This window comes from Stigmatopora argus, chromosome 4, assembly GCF_051989625.1.
Source record: "Stigmatopora argus isolate UIUO_Sarg chromosome 4, RoL_Sarg_1.0, whole genome shotgun sequence".
Classification (NCBI taxonomy): Eukaryota; Metazoa; Chordata; class Actinopteri; order Syngnathiformes; family Syngnathidae; genus Stigmatopora; species Stigmatopora argus.
Genome location: NC_135390.1, coordinates 21,266,701 through 21,287,848, shown reverse-complemented (window position 1 = coordinate 21,287,848; position 21,148 = coordinate 21,266,701). Strand labels below are relative to the sequence as shown.

The 21,148-nt window shown below is 39.5% G+C and overlaps 1 protein-coding gene across 3 annotated transcripts in view; it reads left to right on the top strand.

The window, feature by feature from the left end:
• The window catches only part of grik3 (glutamate ionotropic receptor kainate type subunit 3), a 154,985-nt gene that overhangs the window by 30,508 nt on the left and 103,329 nt on the right, over nt 1–21,148 (top strand). For 2 of the 3 annotated variants that reach the window (XR_013299920.1, XM_077597995.1), the window contains exons 5-8: nt 5,113–5,242; nt 11,281–11,439; nt 15,637–15,828; nt 19,083–19,228. Coding sequence is in view for 1 of the 3 variants with exons in the window: in XM_077597995.1 (XP_077454121.1) it covers nt 19,120–19,228 (109 nt within the window). In the remaining 2 variants the exon portion in view is untranslated. The remainder of the gene's footprint in view (nt 1–5,112; nt 5,243–11,280; nt 11,440–15,636; nt 15,829–19,082; nt 19,229–21,148) is intronic. The other variant, XM_077597997.1, reaches the window with a different exon arrangement.

Here is a 21,148-nt window from a genome sequence, read left to right as displayed (position 1 = left end):
TCAGAAAGACACATGATTTACTTTCTCGGGCCGCACAAAATGATGCGGCGGGCCAGGTTTGGCCCTCGGGCCGCCACTTTACACCGGTGCTCTAAACCAAGGGTGTCAGACTCGGGTTGGTTCACGGGCCGCTTTAACGTCAACTCGATTTCACGTGGGCCGGACCATTTTAGATATAATATTTAGATTTTTTAAATATAAATGGATTAAAAGAACTGGATTAAAATCCCTGAATATTGTGGATGCTCCTTTTCGCCGCAGATTTTTCTACTGGCGTCCAAACGCCGCTGCCAAGAAAGAGGCGAGCTAAGAAAAAGAAATGAAATAAGCAAGCCAGGTCGAAAGTGAACACCAAAACATTCCCAAGGCATTTTTTCATAGCGCCAAGTTAATTTCGAGCCGCGCCCCTTTGTCTGACGTGGCCCACGGCGGTCCAAAATCGATAAGAACGGGATAATATAATGGCGCCGTCCCTCCCTCCAAATCCTTTCACGTCAGCGCACGACGATAATCTCGCAAAAAGATCCCGAATCAGTTTCACGGACCGAACAGTTGCCTCCAAATTTTGATGAATGCGATTTGATAAAGAGAAATTATTCACCCGCAGATTTCCCGCCGATTGTCGGCCAGACGACGAACATTTATTATCGTCGTTGCCGCCAAGGCTTCTGGCGTGAAATGTTTTAATTACTTCCACTGCCAAATTATTTAAGATTAAAGAAACATTTGATGAGAAAATTAAAAAATGAATGAGAAAACATCCAACGTTTTCGTTTAATCGGGATTAATATGAAAAGTACATCGTCGCTATTTTTACAGGGCTAGAAATGAAAAGAACAGTTTATTTTTACTTGATTCTCATTATATTTCAGGTGGCCTCCACTAAAGGTTATTAAACGTGTCCTTCTGCTTCTTTAGTAAACATAAAAAAATGAACAGAGGAAGTAGTTATTGAATTGAATTGAATGCTTTTATTGTCATTATACCAGTATAATGAGATTTAAAGCTTCACCACAAAGTGCACAAATAACAACAACAAATAAATAGACAAACAAATAATAACAATGAATAATAGATAAATAATTAATAAGTAGTCAACAACATAAACAAGTAGGGAAGTGCACAAATAAAAACAAACAAACAGATAAATAATCAATACATAATAAAAGTAAAGAAGTAATCAATAAATTAGTAGTCATATGTAGTCAACAACATAAATAAGCAGGCTGCACAAATAACAACAAACAACCGAACAGATAAATAATGATGATAAATAAATAATCAATAAATAAGTAATAAATAAATTTGTAGTCACATAATAAGTAGTCAACAACATGAATAATTAAAAGGGTACACAAATAACAGCAACAAACAAACAGATAAATAATAAAGAAATAATGATAAGTAAATAAATAAATTAGTAGTCACATAATTAGTAGTCATCATCAAGTAGGGAGGTGCACAGATTAGATTAGTTTAGTTTAGATTAGTTTAGATTAGGTTAGACTAGGTTAGACTAGGTTAGACTAGGTTAGACTAGATTAGACTAGATTAGTTTAGATTAGTTTAGATTAGATTAGTTTAGATTTGTTTAGATTAGTTCAGATTAGTTTATATTAGTTTAGATTAGATTAGTTTAGATTAGTTTAGATTAATTTAGATTAGTTTAGATTAATTTAGATTAGTTTAGATTAGATTAGTTTATATTAGATTAGATTAGATTAGTTTAGATTAGTTTATATTAGTTTAGATTAGTTTAGATTAATTTAGTTTAGTTTAGATTAGTTTAGATTAGATTAGTTTATATTAGTTTAGATTAGATTAGTTTAGATTAGAGTAGTTTAGATTAGAACTTTATTTCATCCCGTATTCGGAAAATTTCTTGGTTGCAGTAGCAAGACAGACACAATCATGAGGGGCAATTTGCATTGACATTTTCCAGACAACAACACAGTTGACATGTAAAAATCGTCAGCACATTAAACTCTTTACATTGTATACAACTTGAAAAGCGGCATGATTGTGTGAAGAGACTTCTTCGAGTAACCCGCTATTAATTACCGCCGAGCCGAGGTATGTCTGTTTTGAATGCCGCCTCCTCCCGACAATTTCAGGGTTCACAGACGTGTCAGCGCCACGCGTCAAAAGCTACTCTATAATAAGATGGGTAATTAAATGCTCCTTTTCGGGGTCGTAAATGTGAGCACGCTTTAATTAAACGATTGGCTGTCTCCGGATTTACGAAAGGGCAAAGTTGAGACATCGGGTTGTTCCTACTTCCGCCTCAGACACGCGACTCACAGCGCAAATAACATTTATCTTGTCGTGAACTTTACTGCCGTCGCCTCAAGTGATTCTGACGGAAAGCTCGGAAGTCTTGAGTCAACACACACGATTGCCGTTTGCTCTCAAGTGCCTGCCTGGGGAGAAGGTATCGAACAATGGCCGTTGTTGTAGACCATGTCTAAGGACTAAGGTTATCATAGCTGTCAACTTAAACGTTTTCCCGTATTTTATGTTTTTTGATCATTTCAAATGGTCTGCGGCACATATGTCAAAGTGGCGGCCCCAAATCGCAAAAAACATGCATGCTAGGCTAATTTTGTGCTTTTTTTTAATAAATGGATTAAAAGAACTGGATTAAAAGCCCTGAATATTCAGTTTTTTTATAAATCTAAAACTATGTTTATTTTAGCTTTTTTTATATATATTTTTAGATTTTACAAAATGATTTTTGACCTAAAAACACAGAAAAAATGGATTAAAAAATTACAATTATTGATTTCAAAGAGGGAAAATCAGGAAATTTAATATACATCTATACTCTTCATTTTAATTTGATCCTAAAATAGAAAGTTGACACACTCATGATTTACTTTCCCGGGCCACACATAATGATGCGGTGGGCCAGATTTGGCCCCCGGGCCGCCACTTTGACACATGTGGATTAGAAAGTCACTGCTATTAATGGCTGGAAAAAATAACCTTACTACTCAACCAAAATAGATAAACACAGGATTTAGCGATATCACAAACATGCAATATTGCCAGTTTTAAACAGCATAAACTGAAAAATCACTATGTTATAAACCACCAAACCTTAGTTTGCCTCACAAGCTTTATTTTTTCAATTTGCCGATTGAAAGGCCGGCGACTGGGTCCAAATCCCTGGCCTCTAATCCTTCTAATTCTGCCATATTGTATTGTCATTAAGCACTCGCCGGCTGGTAAATACAAATCCTTTCACCTTTCACTTTCAGCCCGGCTAGATAATTGCCATATCCGCTTCTTCGAATCTCTCCCGTGGGAAGTGGCTAGCGGCGCCGGCGCCGGCCTGGGCGGGCGAAACCCGGCAAGCTGCTGTTTGACACTTTAATATGGAGCTCCGGTGTATACCGGCTCTTCTGGTCTTGTACACATCAGTTCTCACTGACAGGACCGACAGTGGCTAATTAGACCTTTGCAACCTCCTTCTGCGGAAGCACTTTTATGTGTGGTCCAGAAGATTGAGCTCTAATTTTATAGGAAAAAGGGGAGAACTTTCAGGAAATGAAAACTAGCAACACTTGATGCGTCTGTGTTTGAGTTATGGGGATCGTTTTCAATTGGCGAATAAATTCACACCTAAGAAACTCTCACTTTAAGCTTTACTGCCTGAAGAGGCTTTTTTTTTAAGGCAAGTCATCATCATCATTTAGAAAACAAACAAACAAAAATACCCGAATTTGAGCACCCTACCCAATATTCTCGTATTTGATGATCAGAATTTTAATTTGATTCAGAGGTTTAATAGCATGATTGCTTTCCCATTTGTAATGTTATTTCAAATATATTTATCCTTAACATATATTTACAATTATACAGTCTTCCCTCGATTATCGCGACTTCACTTAACGCAAATTCACGTCTATGCGATTTTTTTCTGCTATTAATTATTTAAAAAAAAAATTAAATGTCTTCTTCTTGCTACTAAAAATGTATTTATTTTACGTTAAAAAAAAGTGAAAATCCCCGCTGAAACTCGCAAGCGGAAGCTACACCCCTCTCTTCTGCTTGCTACTAAAAAATATATTTATTTATTTATTTTACGATAAAAAAAGAGTGAAAATCCACGCTGAAACTCGTACGCGGAAACCACTCTTGCTACTAGGACTAAAGGGAAAGTTGTAGTTGTAGTTATAATTGGGGTGACTCTACTTTACAATTTTTCAATACGACCATGTTTGGTCTACATCACAGGTGTCAAAGTGGCGGCCCGGGGGCCAGATCTGGCCCGCCGCATCATTTTGTGCGGCCCGAGAAAGTAAATCATCAGTGCCGACTTTCTGTTTTAGGATCAAATTCAAATGAAGAGTATAGATGTATATTAAATTTCCTGATTTTCCCCCTTTTAAATCAATAATTGTCATTTTTTAATACATTTTATGTGTTTTTAGTTCAAAAGTCATTTTGTAAAATCTAAAAATATATAAAAAAGCTAAAATAAACTGTTTTAGATCTATAAAAAACTTAATATTCAGGGCTTTTAATCCAATTCTTTTAATTAAAAAAATCTAAATATTATATCTAAAATGGTCCGGCCCACGTGAAATCGAGTTGACGTTAATGCGGCCCGCGAACCAACCCGAGTCTGACACCCTTGCTCTACATTAACCGCGATATTCCAGGGATTACCATAGCTCTCACTTGCGCGCAAATGGACCCGTTATCATATTTTATTTTCAGCTTCTCTGTCAGCTGTGATAATATTTATTCATAGCAGATTCCAAGACACAAATGAAAGTTTTGACTCATTATTTTTTTCTGTAGCAATCTACAAACTGTTCATTTGACAGAAACCGTCAACTAAACAAGGTTCATAAACTTCGAACCTGACCATATTTTAATAATTGCACTTGCAAAACAAAGCTATCTCAATTTATTAAACAGTACATTTGCTGCAATATGTCTAGTTTAAGGTGGCATACTACATCATAATGCACAAATTTAAAATATAGTTGTACAAGGCGGGTGAATGTGTGAAACAACGTCACCTTTAGGGCGTTTAGGATTGGAAATGTACTTTCCACTTTAATCGACGAGACCTTTAATTAATATTTGCATTCTCGTCAGGTCACCCTTCCGCATTGAATTGACAAATAAGTAAAAGTGGGTGTTCTCAGTCCCATTATTACCCGCGAGACCTCCGCGGACGCCTCCAACAGCATGATAGGTTAATTGATTCCCTGGAGGCGGCGACACGGTGAGTATCTTCATCATACTTTGTAGCAGCCCGGCAGAATTGATACGTTTGAAAGTTATAAAGCATCTGCGCTGGGCTCGTTTTATGTAAAAAAAAAAATTAATGGTCTCCATCTGTTGTTTGGAATTATGACAAAACCGTATTCTAGTCCCAGTTAATGACACTACAGACAATGCGCAATTCATTTTCATTCATTTTCGGAACCGCTTATCCTCACGGGGGTACTGGAGCCTATCCCATACCTGTCAACCCGTATTTAACCCGTAAATAACTGTTGTATAGGAGAAATACGTTTTACAAAAAGTAAATTTTTGTGAAACCGATCTCGTCTGCCCCATTTCGGCTCTAATCCGGATCGTCTCTGTCGCTGGTAGCTGATGAAAACGTCATTGTCGATTGCTAATGTTGTCAAGCTTTATATATAAATACATACCTGTCAACCTCTGCCGATAACTGCCCTTATAAATGATTATGATTCCCCTTACAAACCCCCCAAAAAACCTTACAAACACCGTACGAGTCGTACGGTGTTTGTAAGGTTTTTTGGGGGGTTTGTAAGGGGAATCATAATCATTTATAAGGGCAGTTATCGTCAGAGGTTGACAGGTATGTAAATATATTATTATTATTATATATATAGCGTGTGAGCAAGCAATGTACCCAAACAGTGACATCTACAGAATCTTGAATTTAGTGCATACAAAAGTACCGACTGATTAGGCAGCCTGTCCACTTTGGGGGGAATTTTAGACTTTTAAGTGTGTCCTATGTGAGTAAATATGTGTCTCGTTGTTTATGTATATATGTCGCTTAATAAGGGGAATTAAGATCATTTACAAGGGCAGCGATTGGCTGAGATTGACAGCTAAGCTATCCCAGCTAACTACGGGCATCAGGCGGGGAATACCCTGAATCTGTGGCCAGCCAAACAACCAAAGACTGATAGCTAAGGGCAATTTAGCATACAATTAGCCTAGCATGCATGATTTCGGGATGTGGGAGGAAACCGGAGCACCCGGAGAAAACCCAGGGGATTAAGTTAGGTTAGGTTAGATTACGTTAGATGACTTTATTTCATACCGTATTCGGGAAATTTCTTGGTTGCAGTAGCAAGACAGACAAGACACAAGACATTGTAGACCTAGTTAAAAAAACTGGAGCCACACACAGGATTTTTTTTAACATTTTTTACAATTACATGCAAATTCCACACACTGAGGACCAAACTGGGAGCGAACCGTCGACCCCAGGACTGAGGTGCAACGCGCTAACCACTCGGCCCGCCAATTCATTTTTAGTGTCGTTTTATTAACAAAAGGTAAAACGCCGCATCATTTCTCATCCCTGCCACGTTGACGCAGACCTTGGTCAGCCAGCTTGGCCCTCATGAATACCCCCTCTGATTCAAAGGTGGTTAAATCAATGTAAAACATTGGAGGTTGATGAACGGGATCTGAGGTGAGCGAGCGGCGAGATAAAAATCACACGCCACCCGCCATTCCCCGGATTGACTCCTGCGAGTCGATACATGCAGATGTCACTTGTACTTTCCATGCGGGAACAAGATCCCCCGATTAGGACAGTATAGGGGTGATTAAAAGACAGGCCGGCCCGTGTCAGGGAACAGGAATCCAGGGTTAATTCTCATGACCAATGAGGATGAAAGCTTCAGAATTTTAAAAAAAGTCATTCAACAGGTGCTCATTACTAAAAGACCAAGACAGAACCAAACCTGAGACAAAGAGTGTCTTCACATCCCGCCCGGAAAGTCCATAGTTTGCTTGCTTTGGACGGGACCAAAAACCAATGCATGTTCGATAACACCAAGACTTCAGATCAAGATCAGGATCAACATTTCAGAGTCCAAATCAAAACGACCAGTAGCAGGAAAACATCAAGACTCTGATGAGGACTTGGGAGCAAGACCAGTTTTCTTCAGTTAGATTTAAAAAGATTTGGAAATAGTCAATCTTCTCCGGACATTTTTTTTTAAACCGCGGTTTAAATTGCAGTTTTGGCAAGAGTCCCAGGATTTGACAAGAAAGCCACACATGTACAAACGTCATTCCATCATTGGACAAAACAGTCTAGGGTTCGATCCTAGGTGGGTCCACTCTGTGAGAAGTTATGGAAGACTGTTGCGTGGACAGAGGTGCGTCATTTCAGAACTGGTTCTCATCATTTTCCACGTATAGCGAACTGGTCTCAGACCGTCTTTTTGCGCCGCACCAAAGTCCGTTGCTTTGAAATCATACCAGCCAAAAAGTGGGCGCATGACATACTTTTTGGGTTTAATCCAAACCCAACAGGACAGATGTGACCACGCCCTCAGACAAGATCGGAATTTTTTGGGGCGATGCAGAACCAAAACAAGGGGAACCCAAGACTTTTGGAAATTGAGTTTGAGATGACGTCACAATCAGATCAACATTTTTGAGTCCAAATCAAAACGACCAATACCTAGAAAACATCAAGACATCAATCAGGACTCAGAACCAGGACCAGTTTTCTTCAGTTAACTGATTAAATACGATTGGCAAACAGTCGTTCTTCTACTGAAATTTTTTAAACCACCGTATCGACAAACAAAAATAAGAAATATCAAAGCCTGCCACATTTTTTGGGTGGTTTTTGTACACCTTTCTAGTTTAATATTTCCAAAATCTAGCATTATATAAGAACTATAGAGCAAACAGGCCTCTGAATTTCATTCTGTTGAGTCTTTTTTGACAGAAGGGGTGCTGTTAGGTTGTAAATTTTGACCCAACACATCTGCGGGAGACTTGATGCCGGTTCTGTTTCCGCTCCGCTTCACCTTCATCTGTTTCTATGATGATGGACAGCACACACCCGCATTTATCTCCACGGGGATTCGGCGCGCTAGCACAGGGAATGCAAGACATAACCGATCTACAGTGCCCAAGGAATCGGTAAGAACAGGCTCTCAGAAAATCTTTTCCACAAGCCGCCTGGAACAAAGCCACGATTTGGACAAGCTTGATACCTAAATAAATCCCGCCGGATTGACAAACACATTTTTGGCATTTAGAGAGACGGGCAGGCCCTCATCGTTCAGTGCTTAAGTGGCGCCATTCATTCAAGAGCACAAGTCGTTTAATTAAAAGTTTTTCAAGGGCTAAGACTAAGGACTGGACCGCCAATGGCTGCGTTTACTCCACATTGACAACTCGATAACGGAAATGTCTGCTTGATGATGCTTAGCGCTCCGATTCGTACAGATTAGCAATTAGCTGTTGTCGATGGTGATCGGGTTGGAACTGTGGTATCCAAAAGATTTTAGTCAGCTGCTAAATACTACAAATCTTGAGTAGTTTCCTATGCCAGTCTTTACCAAATGAGCAAATACGCATTTTGTATCCAATCTACGAAAACCCTAAAAATGTAATGTTTGTTTTATCGGAGATTTACGTGAAAAAAGTTAAAATGTTGAAAGTTTTTGGTTTTTGGCGGGCCGTGACGATTCGTTTTGATATGTAGAGTCGTGTTCTAAATAGGTTTTGCATTTTGAATGTTGTCAAAACGGTCCTTTATTTTGAAAGTTAACTTCCTTTTTGAACAACAGGTTTTTGAAGCGGCGTAGACGTGTGTTAGCTAAAAGCTAAATCTGAGTTAGAGGTGATTTGCTGTTTTTGGTTGATTTCTTGCCAAGAATTCAATATTGAAAGCAGGATTTTTTTTTTTTTGGTTGAAAAATTGGAAAATATTGAGCTTTATTTTTATGCCTCGCTAATAAATGCCCTGAGGAAGGGTCACAAAATCTGGAAATTCTTTTTTGCTGGTTGCTTTGGAAGAAAAAAAATCTCACTAGAAGCCCAATTATATCACGAGAATTTATGGATTGATTACCAATGGCAGCCAATGAAATAAGTGATATATTTATGAACTGTATATTTGTGTTGCATAGTGATTTATTGCTCCGCTAGTTTGCTGGTACAGGGACATCTAGTAATCAAATACAGTGAATTTTTTTAATAAGTTATTAAAATTGACAAGAGTGATAATTTTTGATGACCCATAATCATTTTAGTGCTAAATTACTAGCTTTTGCACTTTAAAAGTCAGTAAAGATTCCATGTTAAAGCAACATTCATGTTGGTTTTGAGTCGAATCTGACAAAATAAATACAGAAAGACATTGGAAAGGATTTTGGACAACACTACCAAAGTTACTTGTGACTTCTCTAAGAAAAAATACAGAGGATTTCCAATGCAATAAGCCCAAAAATCTGCTTAGTGCTTTTTAGGAAGCCCAATTTTTTTCCATTCGCTTGACTGCATCTGACCAGCAAATCCAAGCGCCTTAAACCGAAAGCCGTCGCGACCCGTTTGAAATACGCCAGCGCCAGACATGAATTATGAAGTCGCCACCAAAAGCAACAAACCTCAAGGTCCCTTCCAACAACCCCCAAAATAAACCACCCAGACATCAATTTCACTCCCGTCTGCTCACGGTTTGACAAGTGCATGAAACGAAATCAATGAGAAGCTGATCGGACACGATAAAACGCGGCAGACGGCGCTAAAAAAAAAAACAACACCTGCGCTTTCATGCTACTCACTTAACGGCGATCTTTGAGGGTGCCGTGGACTGGCGCGAAAACAGGGTGGAAATGCAACCCGTTCTATTTATAACCACGCACGTCTGGATATAATGAATTTGTCGTTGTTTGCGTTCGACAAGGTCGTGGAGGTTAATTGAGTCTTACCTCAAGATATGGGCCGGGCGCCATGCGTGGGGACTTTACTGTATATTAATTTCAATTAATATAAAAGGAGCCAGCCGCCAGACTTGCCAAGCTTAATGACGGGCAAATGCCGTGTAAACAACAACGCAAGGCGAACTCGCTGATCAGTTTGTGCGCCGACGCCCCCTCGCCGTGGCTAACAGATGGGCTAGCGTAAAAAAACGAAGCCTTGTGGGGATTGGAAGACACGTCAACATGAAGGTCCCTCACGTTGGCTCCATTCAAAGGACTGCAGATAGCGAATAAGCTTCTAGATGCATTGCCATTGGCCGTTTTCCTCGTAATTAGTAGAACTTCTCGGAATCGGCGGTTTTTAGAGTGAATTTGTATTGGCGCAATGGGAGGGTCGAGTTCCACAAAGGTGAAACTGAAATAAACTGGTGGAAATGAAGGGATCTCTTGCGCGTTTTACCTAGTATTTTCACGCATATATGCCGTATTTGTTGTTAAAAAAATCATGACTGAATCGATGGTACGGCTTATATGCGCATAAATTAGACGCCAAGACAATTTATTTGAAAATAGAGAAAAGAAAAACCAGAAACTAAATTTATTTTGGGGTCTTTGAATGAAATTCAAGAAAAAAAATACACCATATCTTGCATTAAACGTAAAAAAAACTCACTTGTGCCTGCCATTGCTCGCTCAGGGCGCCGCCATCTTACAAACGAGACCGCTACGGACACACTTTCTGGTTGTACTGCTCACATGACTTCCTTTTTTAATTTGTCTACATGCAGGCAACACCCGTTAGGAATGTGCAATTCAGCAGACGAACCTTTCGATTCATACCACGTGATTTTTCCCTTCAAAGTAACACTTTTGTACTCCTATTAAAACCATGAAAATGGAGGAGAAAATTGTGAATCAGGGGGCGGCTTATACGAGAGAAATTGTACAATTCAACGATTTTAAGGCAATTTTAAGGGTGTGGCTTATACGAGGGAAATTGTACAATTCAACGATTTTGAGGCAATTTTAAGGGTGCGGCTTATACGAGGGAAATTGTAAAATTCAACGATTTTAAGGCAATTTTGCAACAGGAAATGGCTCATTCATCCAAGAAATTTGAGTGGAATTGGAATAGATGATCGTTATGTCGCCGCCCACCTCCGTAAATCGCAAAAAATATATATTTTTAGACTACAAATCTTATGTTTCCCATCAAGGTAATCTGTTCTACGACAATAATCAATGAAGTGATGAAAATAAACATCAGATGAGGTCGTGGGTAGGTCATGCTCATTTGTTCATTCTGCCTTTTTTTTTTTAGGTCAGGAGATAATTAGGGATTCCCCTAAATCACCTTGAAATTATTCAATTGTCTCGGGGAGTCCGCACTCGAGAACCAATGAAAAACAAAGGATTCCCGTTGGACTGAAAATCATGGATATTGCTTTCGCAGCACCGGACGGAGGTCACTTGATAATTGGTAAGCATTCCAAAATATCTTATCTAAAGCACACTGTGAACCAATATGGATTTTAAACGATACCAAGGACCCAACCGGAGAGTCGGGAAGTCGAGACCAAAGGGTCAAGTCTAATTCCAAGGCTTTTTTAAGCTAATTAATAAGCAGGCTAGTCAACTGTAAAAAAAAAAAAAAGATTGTAGGGTGAAAATAATCGATCATTGACATCTGATGTGAGGTTAACGGAGTCGTACATTTCATGGGAATCCAATGTTTTGTACAGGTAAGACTTTGTGCAGATGATTTATCCAAGATTCTTAAAAATAGTCAACTTTCAAAAAGATGTGTAGGGTTTACATATGCCCTTGATGCAGAATGGGGAAAATAAAGAGTAATTTAGGTTTATTCCTGAATTATTACATCATATCTGGCCCGCCGCTGAATTTTTTGGGGCCCGAGAAAGTAAATGATGAGTGCCGATTTTCAGTTTTATGATTAAATTAAAATGAAGATTACAGATGTATAGGGGATATTCCTGTTTTACCCCTTTTTAAATCAATAACTGCAATTTTTTAAATCCAAAATTGTATTTTTTTTCTTTTGTGTTGTTTTTAGTTCAGAAAGCATTTTTGAAAATCTGTTCTAAAACAAACTGAATATTTAGATCTTTTGATCCAGTTCTTTTAATTCGATTAAAAAAATGTAGTAAATATATCTAAAATATTTCATCTATTCCCTTTAATTTTCCACTGTAAATACACAAATTTTGAAAAATATAAATATTTACTTTTTTCCATTTTAAATATAGAACACAAGGTTAAAACATATAATAGATTTAATATTTCCCCTTTCTGATTAAAAAAAAAAAAGAAATTTAAAAAATCCACTACAAGAGAATATTTACTATCAGGATGCTCAGAGAAGATTATCACTAATTTTAATATCCCAAAATAATCTCTCCTCGATCTTAAAAGCTGCCAATACATTAATCAATTAATTTTGACACCCTAATTGTAAACTATGACGTAGCCAGCGACAAAAAAACTGAGTTCTACACCCGTTTCACGTCATACTTCATGAAGTACAAAGCAACTGCAAAAGAACTTCAAAGCGGTAAAGAACTCCTCCACTGAGAGCTCTTTTAGTTTTAAAACAAATCCAGCATTTTTGCTGTTTTTCAGTCTTCCAAAGAGAGCCTTCAGATCCAAAATGCATAAAGAGGATTGCCATATAGCGCTTTCCGTTTGAAGCAAATTGTTTGGGGCTTTGAAAAGGACCAAGGGAGATTTGCCCAAGCTAGCGGATTTACCCCCGTCGCTCCGTACAAACTGCTCGACTCGAATTTAAGCCGGCATCTTGTAGTTACCGGAGATATATGACAGATATGATGTGGACCACGACTCTAATAACTCAATGGATAGATCGGGCGGCTAAGGAATCTATTAGGACTGGCGCTCTCATCTATTTCCAGCGGCTTCAGCCCGTGAGCAGTCATTTCCCATCTCGGAGCCTGTCTGGATGACGGATTAGCGTTGCGATGGTCTTCCAGCGCTCGCGAACCGACCACCGTCGCATACATCAGCTGTTCCGAAGCGGCCGCCGATCCCCGTTAAACGGCGCAATCAGTACCGCGATTGGGCCAATCCTTCATAACCTCGTCTCGAGTCGGCACCTCGCCTCGAATGGCGAGGCCGAGGCGACAGGTTGTTCCCTTTGTGGGTTCGAGGAGGTGGAATTGATGTTTAATTATCTGCGCCAGACCACCCAAAAAGCCGCGTGGACATTTGTCGAGCCGGGGTAATGGAGCGGCCGCTAAAGCTCGCCGCGGCTTGTCCGATTTTGTGAATGACCGGCAATTACGGGCCGTTGTTGGCTTTTGAAATGTTTTGGTTCCAGAAAGTGTCAGCGTGTGGAGGGAGGGCGAATAAAAGTGCCCATTGGAGATGATTTCACTGACGTGGATAAATAGAGAAATTTTATTTTGAACCGATGTCACCTTCCTGTTCAACACAGTCTCAGCTCATTTGAAAAGTTGACTTCTTGGGCAGCGTCAAAGAGAAGTTTCACTCTTTGCATAAGATGGGTTTGAGTGGACTGTGCGACAAGTATTTCATATTTTAGAGATTTTTCTCTTTGTTCAACGAGCCGGTAATTTACCATCGACATAACAAAGAAGTGCAAGCTGTTTAAGGTTGGTAGTTTCACACAGACTGCCTGATGTGTTAGCTAGTGAACAGCTAGCCCATCTACTCTCTGACAAACCCTGTCTTTTAAACCCAAACACACTCAAAAGTCACTGATACAACAGTAAAAAGCTCTAGCCCCACTTTTGGCCAGAAGCCAATTCATATCTAAAAACTTACAGAAGTTTTTTTTTACTGCTGGTTACTAAAGACAGTAAACTGTAATGTTTGTGAGTCTGGACTATATGACCAGTTGTGGTAAGTTTTCGATGTAACGTATTTTCAGCACAATTTGGCACAGTAGTAGTAGTAGGAGTGGTAGGATTTGTAGTAGTAGCAGCAGTAGTGGTAGTGGTAGTAGTAGCAGTAGCGGTAGTGGTAGTAGTAGTAGCGGTAGTGGTAGTAGCAGTAGTGGTATTGTTAGTAGCAATAATAGCAGTGGTAGTAGAAATAGTAGTAGTGGTAGTAGCAATAGTAGTAGTAGCCATATTAGTTGTAGTAGAAGTCGGAGTAGTTGCAGCAGGAATAGTTGTAATTGTAGTAGTAGAAATAGCTGTAGTAGTAGTAGTAGGAATAGCAGTAGTAGTAGTAGTAGCAGGAATAGTTGTAATTGTAGTAGTAGGAATAGCTGTAGTAGTCGTAGTAGGAATAGCTGTAGTAGTAGTGTTAGGAGTAGTAGTAGTGTTAGTAGTAGCAGGAATAGTTGTAATTGTAGTAGCAGGAATAGTTGTAGTAGTAGTAGGAATAGCTGTAGTAGTAGTAGTAGGAATAGCTGTAGTAGTAGTAGTAGGAATAGCTGTAGTAGTAGTAGTAGGAATAGCTGTAGTAGTAGGAATAGCTGTAGTAGTAGTAGGAATAGCTGTTGTAGTAGTAGTAGGAATAGCTGTAGTAGTAGTAGGAATAGCTGTTGTAGTAGTAGTAGGAATAGCTGTAGTAGTAGTAGTAGGAATAGCTGTAGTAGTAGGAATAGCTGTAGTAGTAGTAGTAGTAGGAATAGCTGTAGTAGTAGTAGTAGGAAAAGCTGTAGTAGTAGTAGTAGGAATAGCTGTAGTAGTAGTAGTAGTAGGAATAGCTGTAGTAGTAGTAGTAGGAATAGCTGTAGTAGTAGTAGTAGTAGGAGTAGCTGTATTAGGACTACTAGTAGTAGTAGTAGTATGACTAGCCGTATTAGGACTAGTAGTAGTAGTAGTAGTATGAATAGCCGTATTAGGACTAGTAGTAGTAGTAGTAGTAGTATGAATAGCCGTATTAGGACTAGTAGTAGTATGAATAGCCGTATTAGGACTAGTAGTAGTATGAATAGCCGTATTAGGACTAGTAGTAGTATGAATAGCCGTATTAGGACTAGTAGTAGTAGTAGCAGCAGGGAATTCTTATATAATGATGAACCTATATTGATCTATATATAAGGCACATTATACTGCTGGCTTTTGAAAAAAATTGAGTTGTGCCTTATTGTGCTGTTCTGAAGTATCTCAGTCCTCCAAAAACTTGCATTGAGTCATTGATTTTACAATCTTATATTCCGTCTTCTTTGTACATCTTTCAAAGCGCTTGGCAAAAACATTTCATTTTTATTCTTTTTAAGAGCCGACGGAATACTCGCAATTTTGGCTTTGGAATAATTACAAAAGCCGCTCCTGCATCTTCCTCTGAGTAAACCAGTGAGCTCTGATAGGTGTGGCGTCGAAATTGATCGCGGGCTATTCACCTCTCACAAAAACAAACAAAATGTGCCCATTGATTGGCTGGACCAAATAGTCATCTTGTCAGCATCTGGAGCTCGCACAATAGAGACGCCGTCTTTCCGGGGCCATTAGTTATTACCGCCTCGCCAGACGAGCCATCGATCGTCGGCCTGCTTTTGTAAATGCGACTGTAATCATCGAGGGGAAAAAGCGAGGTGCCGTATTTTTTGATCCAGCCCGCATTTCACGAGCGCGTCCAGCGTTCACTCGAAACTTCAGAAAAGAGTCGTTGTTGTGATCTCGCCATGTTTTGAAGACCTCAAATATTCTCCTTTTTTCTCACACAGGAATTTGCAAACATTTTACCTAATGTAACACCTAGCATGCATGTTTTGGGGATGTTGGTGGAAACTGGAACACCCAGAGAAAACCCCCGCAAGCCTGGGGAAAGCATGCAAATGGGATCAAACCCTTGACCCCATAACTGTGAGGCCAACGTGCTAAACACTCCTTCACCAGGTCGCCGCTTCTCATCATATGTAAGTACAAAACAACAACAATCACTAGAAGCCATTTCAGAAATACTTGAACTGAATTGAATTAAATACATTTATTGTCATTATACAAGCATACAGTACACAAATAACAACAATTCACAAACAAATAAATAATCAATAATTAACTACTACTAAATAAATAAGTAGTCAACACCACAAATGACTAGCAAAGTGCACAAATAACAACATCAAACAGACACAAATAATCAATAAATAATAACTGATAAATAAATAATCAATATGTAAGTACTAAATAAATAAATAGTCAACAAAATAAGTAGCCAATAACAACAATAAGTAGGGAAGCGCACAAATAACAACAAACGACACATAAATAATCAATAAATAATAACAACAACAAAAATAAATAATCAATACATAAGAACAACAAACACACATAAATAATCAATAAATAATAACAACAAACACATAAATAATCAATAAATAATAACAACAAACACAAATAATCAATAAATAATAACACAAACACATAAATAATCCATAAATAATAACAACAAACACACATGTATTAATAATAACAACTAATAAATAAATAGAGTAAATATGTACTAAATAAATAAATAGTCAACAAAATAAGTAGCCAATAACAACAATAAGTAGGGAAGCGCACAAATAACCACAACCAACAAACAGACACAATTAATAACTAATAAATAAATATTCAATAAATAATAACATCTCATAAATAAATAATCAATAAATAAGTACTAGATAAATAATTAGTCAACAAAATAAGTAGCCAACAACAACAAAAAGAAGGTAAGTGCACAAATAACAACAACAAACAACACAACACAAAAACAGATAAATAATCAATACATAAAAACAATAAATACATCATCAATGAATAAATAGCCAACAAAATAAATATGTAGTAGTCAACATAGATAGGTAGTCACGTGAATAGGTGGTCATATAAATAAGTAGGTACAAAGTGACTAAAGTTGTTAGCAGTAAGTCTTGATTAGGTCCTGCTAGGTGTAGAACTCCATTTAAGTGTGGTTCCCGGGAAGAAACTGTACTTGAGTCTGTTTGTCTTGGCTGTTATGGTCCTGTAGCGCCTGCCTGAGGGCAGAAAGTTGAAGAGGTGAATTGTGTTTCTTTTATGATACTCTTTGCCCTTCCAATGCACCTGGATTTGTAGATGCTGGACAGGGTGTGTAGGGGATAGTTGATGATCTCTTGGGCTGTGTTGATCAACCTCTGCAGTTTTTCTTGTTGGCTTCTGTGCAGATAGAGGGATTTTATACTTCTGCAACTTTTGCGCTCCTAAATACAAATGCCCATCCCTATTTTGTAGTCCCTTCATTTCCCCCAATGAGAGAACAGTCCACATAGGTTGGCCCCCCGGCAACCCCCCCCATCGTGCCCTCTGCTCTTGCTATGTACATTCTTGCGTCTGAAAGAGCAACGAGTCAATGAATCTCGATAACGCGAGAGCCGGGCCACATAACTCAAGTTGATAGTCCTTACATTGTGCCAAGAGGTAATAAATCTTCTCCTGGGTCGGGGTGGGGAGGTTTAGGGGGGGGCACGAATATGCAACGCCAGTCCGTCCCTCCGCCTGGCGTGCTATACGCTAACGCTTTAACCCAAACGGGAATAAAGGCAATGAGGCGCGACGACCGTGATGTTCTACTAAGCGCTGAGATTGAATGGTGACGTTGTTTTGGGACACTGCGGGTCATTGCTTCAAATCGTAATGGGTAAAATAATGTGGAAAGGGTGGGAAGGGGAAGTGGGTTCATGATGGTTTTTCAAAATAATACTGCTCAATCGTCGGATGAATGATGCTTGTCAAAATGAGATATGTATGGATTTTAAGGGATATTTTCGTGGTGGGTTTTGGACGCACCTCAAAACTTTAAGGTTTTTATTAAGTGTGTCGTATAGTTTTTGATGGTAAATTTTTAAGTCAATTTAGAAAATGGCAAAAACTTTATTGATTAATGGCAATAATTTGGGCGTCAATTTGTCCAAAAAATTTAAAGAGAGGTTGATATTTGTATGGTTGTATGATGGACGTTTTTTCTTGTAAATCTTCCATTTTCAAATTTTGGGAGAATTTGATGAGGAATTTGATTACTTGGACAATTTTTATCATATTTTAAATGGATTAGCAGTTTGGCAAAAATGTGCGCATGCCAAATTTTTGAATTTTGATTCCAGTTCACCTAAAATAATCTGCATAATAAATGAGCTATTTGATGGATATAGGCCTTAATCTCAACAAATATTTCTGCCAAAAATAATTTTATATTAAAGGAAATCCCACATTGTTATCCACAATATAAAAAAATATGAGCGTCTTAACTGCAATGTTTATTATATTTTTAACAAGGGCTATTTGTATGTATCTTGTAACATCAGTAATTTTCAAATTGATGTACTTTAAAAAACCTCACCAAAAACAATACAAACAAAACCTCAAACCCCGCTTAAATTCATCCCCTAAAAAAACAGCTTCCAAAAACCGCCAGACCAAAAACAATTTCCTTATGATGATATTTTCTACTGCTCCCTGGTGGCCAACACCCACACAACACAAGAAGCAGTAAAATGCCCATGGAATTAAAGCATAAAATCCCATTAGGACATGATAGAATGATGATTTTCTCATGTATTATTCAGCCCGTTTCAGCATTTTTTTTCTTCATTTTTACGCCATAACACACAAATATAATTTCACCGAAGCCAAATTATTCGTAAGCGTGCATCCCTCTCTCTCTCTCTTTACGGTCGAGTTGACTCCCCCACGCCTCCCCCCTCGCCTCCTTCCCTCCCTCCATTTCCCTCTCTATCTGCGCCACTCGATCTTTGCGCGCGCATCGCTCCCACCCGCGCGCCCCGTCCTCCGGACCACCTGCAGCCTCACGGCCGCGCGTCTCCCACCCGCGGCAAACGACGCCTAAAGGAGGCGCTCTTGTGCGTGCGGTGCACCTGCGCGTGGCGGAACACCGCTTCAGACCTCGAGGCGCGCCGGACCCCGGCGGATCGCTCAACCCTCCTCATCTGCCGCTTTTGCGCGGGACCATCGGACGCTAACCACGCGGGTCGCTAGGCAGATTCTTTTTATCCGTCCTCCCCACCCCGAAGAAACGGAAAACCGCACTAGGGGATGCCGCCACGGCGAGGATGAGACCAGACTTTTTACCCTGAATCCGAAGTGCTCTTTTTTTTAAAGGGGTTTTAAGTGGGTTTTTAATTTCCCCTAGACTTTGTCGGAAAAGTGGATCGGGTGACTTTACAAGCATGCGGCACGCTTGCCCGTTTGGGACTACTTTGGAATACTGGACCTGGATGCTCGTGTGTCTCTTGTGGATTCAGGACTCGTGCGGGATGCCTCACGTCATCCGAATCGGTGAGTCGGGCTTTTTTCGTTTTTTTGGGGCGACCCGAACGTAAGAAAACAACAAGTGGGTCCATTACGCATTGTTGCCTGGATCAGTGAATATATTGAATTGACCTCCAATATCCCCCCCCGCTATAAGTTTAATCCATCAGGGTCGGGTTTGTAAGGAAATCAACTCGAGTCGATCAATTATCTGCTTTTGTTACCAGCGCACAATCGCTCAATTGAATCAATACGCGTTGTTTTCCAGGTCCCTCGGTGCGAAATAGCGCTTGATTTTGTCCGGGAAGCGTTTTTTTTCTTCTTTTTTTGGACAAATGACAAACAGCTGCGAGCAGGAGATTCACAATGCTTATTTTGTCACTCAAACCCGCTAATCCGTATGCAAAAGCACTCTGGGGAAAAGGTTTTTTTAACATTTTCAAAGGGCAAAATGTGTCTGAAAGAGCAGGAAAATAGTCGGAATCACATTTAAAATGCTTAAAGTAGGTGATTTGCTTAGGAAATGTACGATTTTTTAAGTCGCATGGGCAAAAATGACCCTAAAAAATTATGAAAAATCAATTAAAAGTCCATTTTTTTTTGCCTACAAAGCTCAGTGAGCATCATGTCGCCGTCACGCAGCACAAACACGGCGATGATTGACTCGCCGGCTCTGCGGAGAGCTTCCACTTGTCTGACATGACCGTGTCTTGGCATCCCTTCAAACTCACAAATTCCTCTCTTTTATTTTCTTCCAAGGCGTAAAAAAAAAAATCAGCGAGTTGACAGACGACTTGCTTTTTTTTTTAGGAAGAAAAAAAATGAGGAACAATGTCAAGGTGCTGAGACAAATGTACCTTGAAGTGCCACAGTCGCACGATTGCTTTTTATAGACTGACATCATTACATCAGTGTAGTACAAGTCAGACTGTGTGTGTACGTACATGTGTGTGCATGTGTGTGTGTGTGAAGGTTGTGAAATGCGCTCAATGTCAAATTCAGGCGTTATTTTAAAAAAAAAACTGTTTTGTGTATTGATACCAGACTGCGAAGCCAGAAAATAATCCGACCAATCGGACGCCACATGGCAAAATGTACTAAAAAAAAGATATTACTGCAGTTTAAGTTTTGTAGACCTGCACTGCGGCACCCTCGGATGCTTTTGATGGGGTCAGCTCCGGGGCAAAAACTCTTTGAGCTTAACTTGCAACAATGTAAAAATGTATATTAATATTTTATTGAAATTCCCATTAAAATCAATGAACCCTTTGACGACCAGGAGGACATTCTTGTCCTTTTTTTATTGGACTAAATGATTTTCTTTTGATCAGGCATAAGGCGAACTGGACACCAGTGGCCTTCTTCATATTTAGTGAAAAATTAATAATTTTTTGACATTATTAATGATGCAATAAATGTGAGAAAAAATTTTTTAGCAGGAAAAAATGTGGTCATTAAAGGGTTCAACGGTCCCCAAACGAGACAGAAGAGGGCGCTCTTTTTCAGGTTGCACCCATTGCACCCCCACCCCAGTGCCATATGGGTAATGGTGGGCATCCAAGGTGGAGTTGTCGCCATCGATTCACCCGCGTTTTATAGTACGCCAATCGAAATCCGAGCCAGATGGCGGCTCGGTCTCGAACCGACGATCCGTTTCCGTTGGTCTTTCGGTTTGTCCTTTTTGCAAGCTGCGCTTTTTTTCCCATTTGTTTGTTCCCAGTTCGCCAGCGGGAACGTGTTTGGAAATACGAGGGCCATTATCGTAGTAGGCGGCGGATCATTTCCATTAATTTGCACCTTGTTCGGCGAGCGGCGCTAATGACGCGGCGCGGCGGATTTTTATCTCTATTGACGAAAGCCGTTCATCACTTTGGCGTGGCGTGGGGCCGTCAGTCGGGCGGGCCGCCGGATTTATTGAGGGATCAATTTGCTTTATCAGCGTCGTGC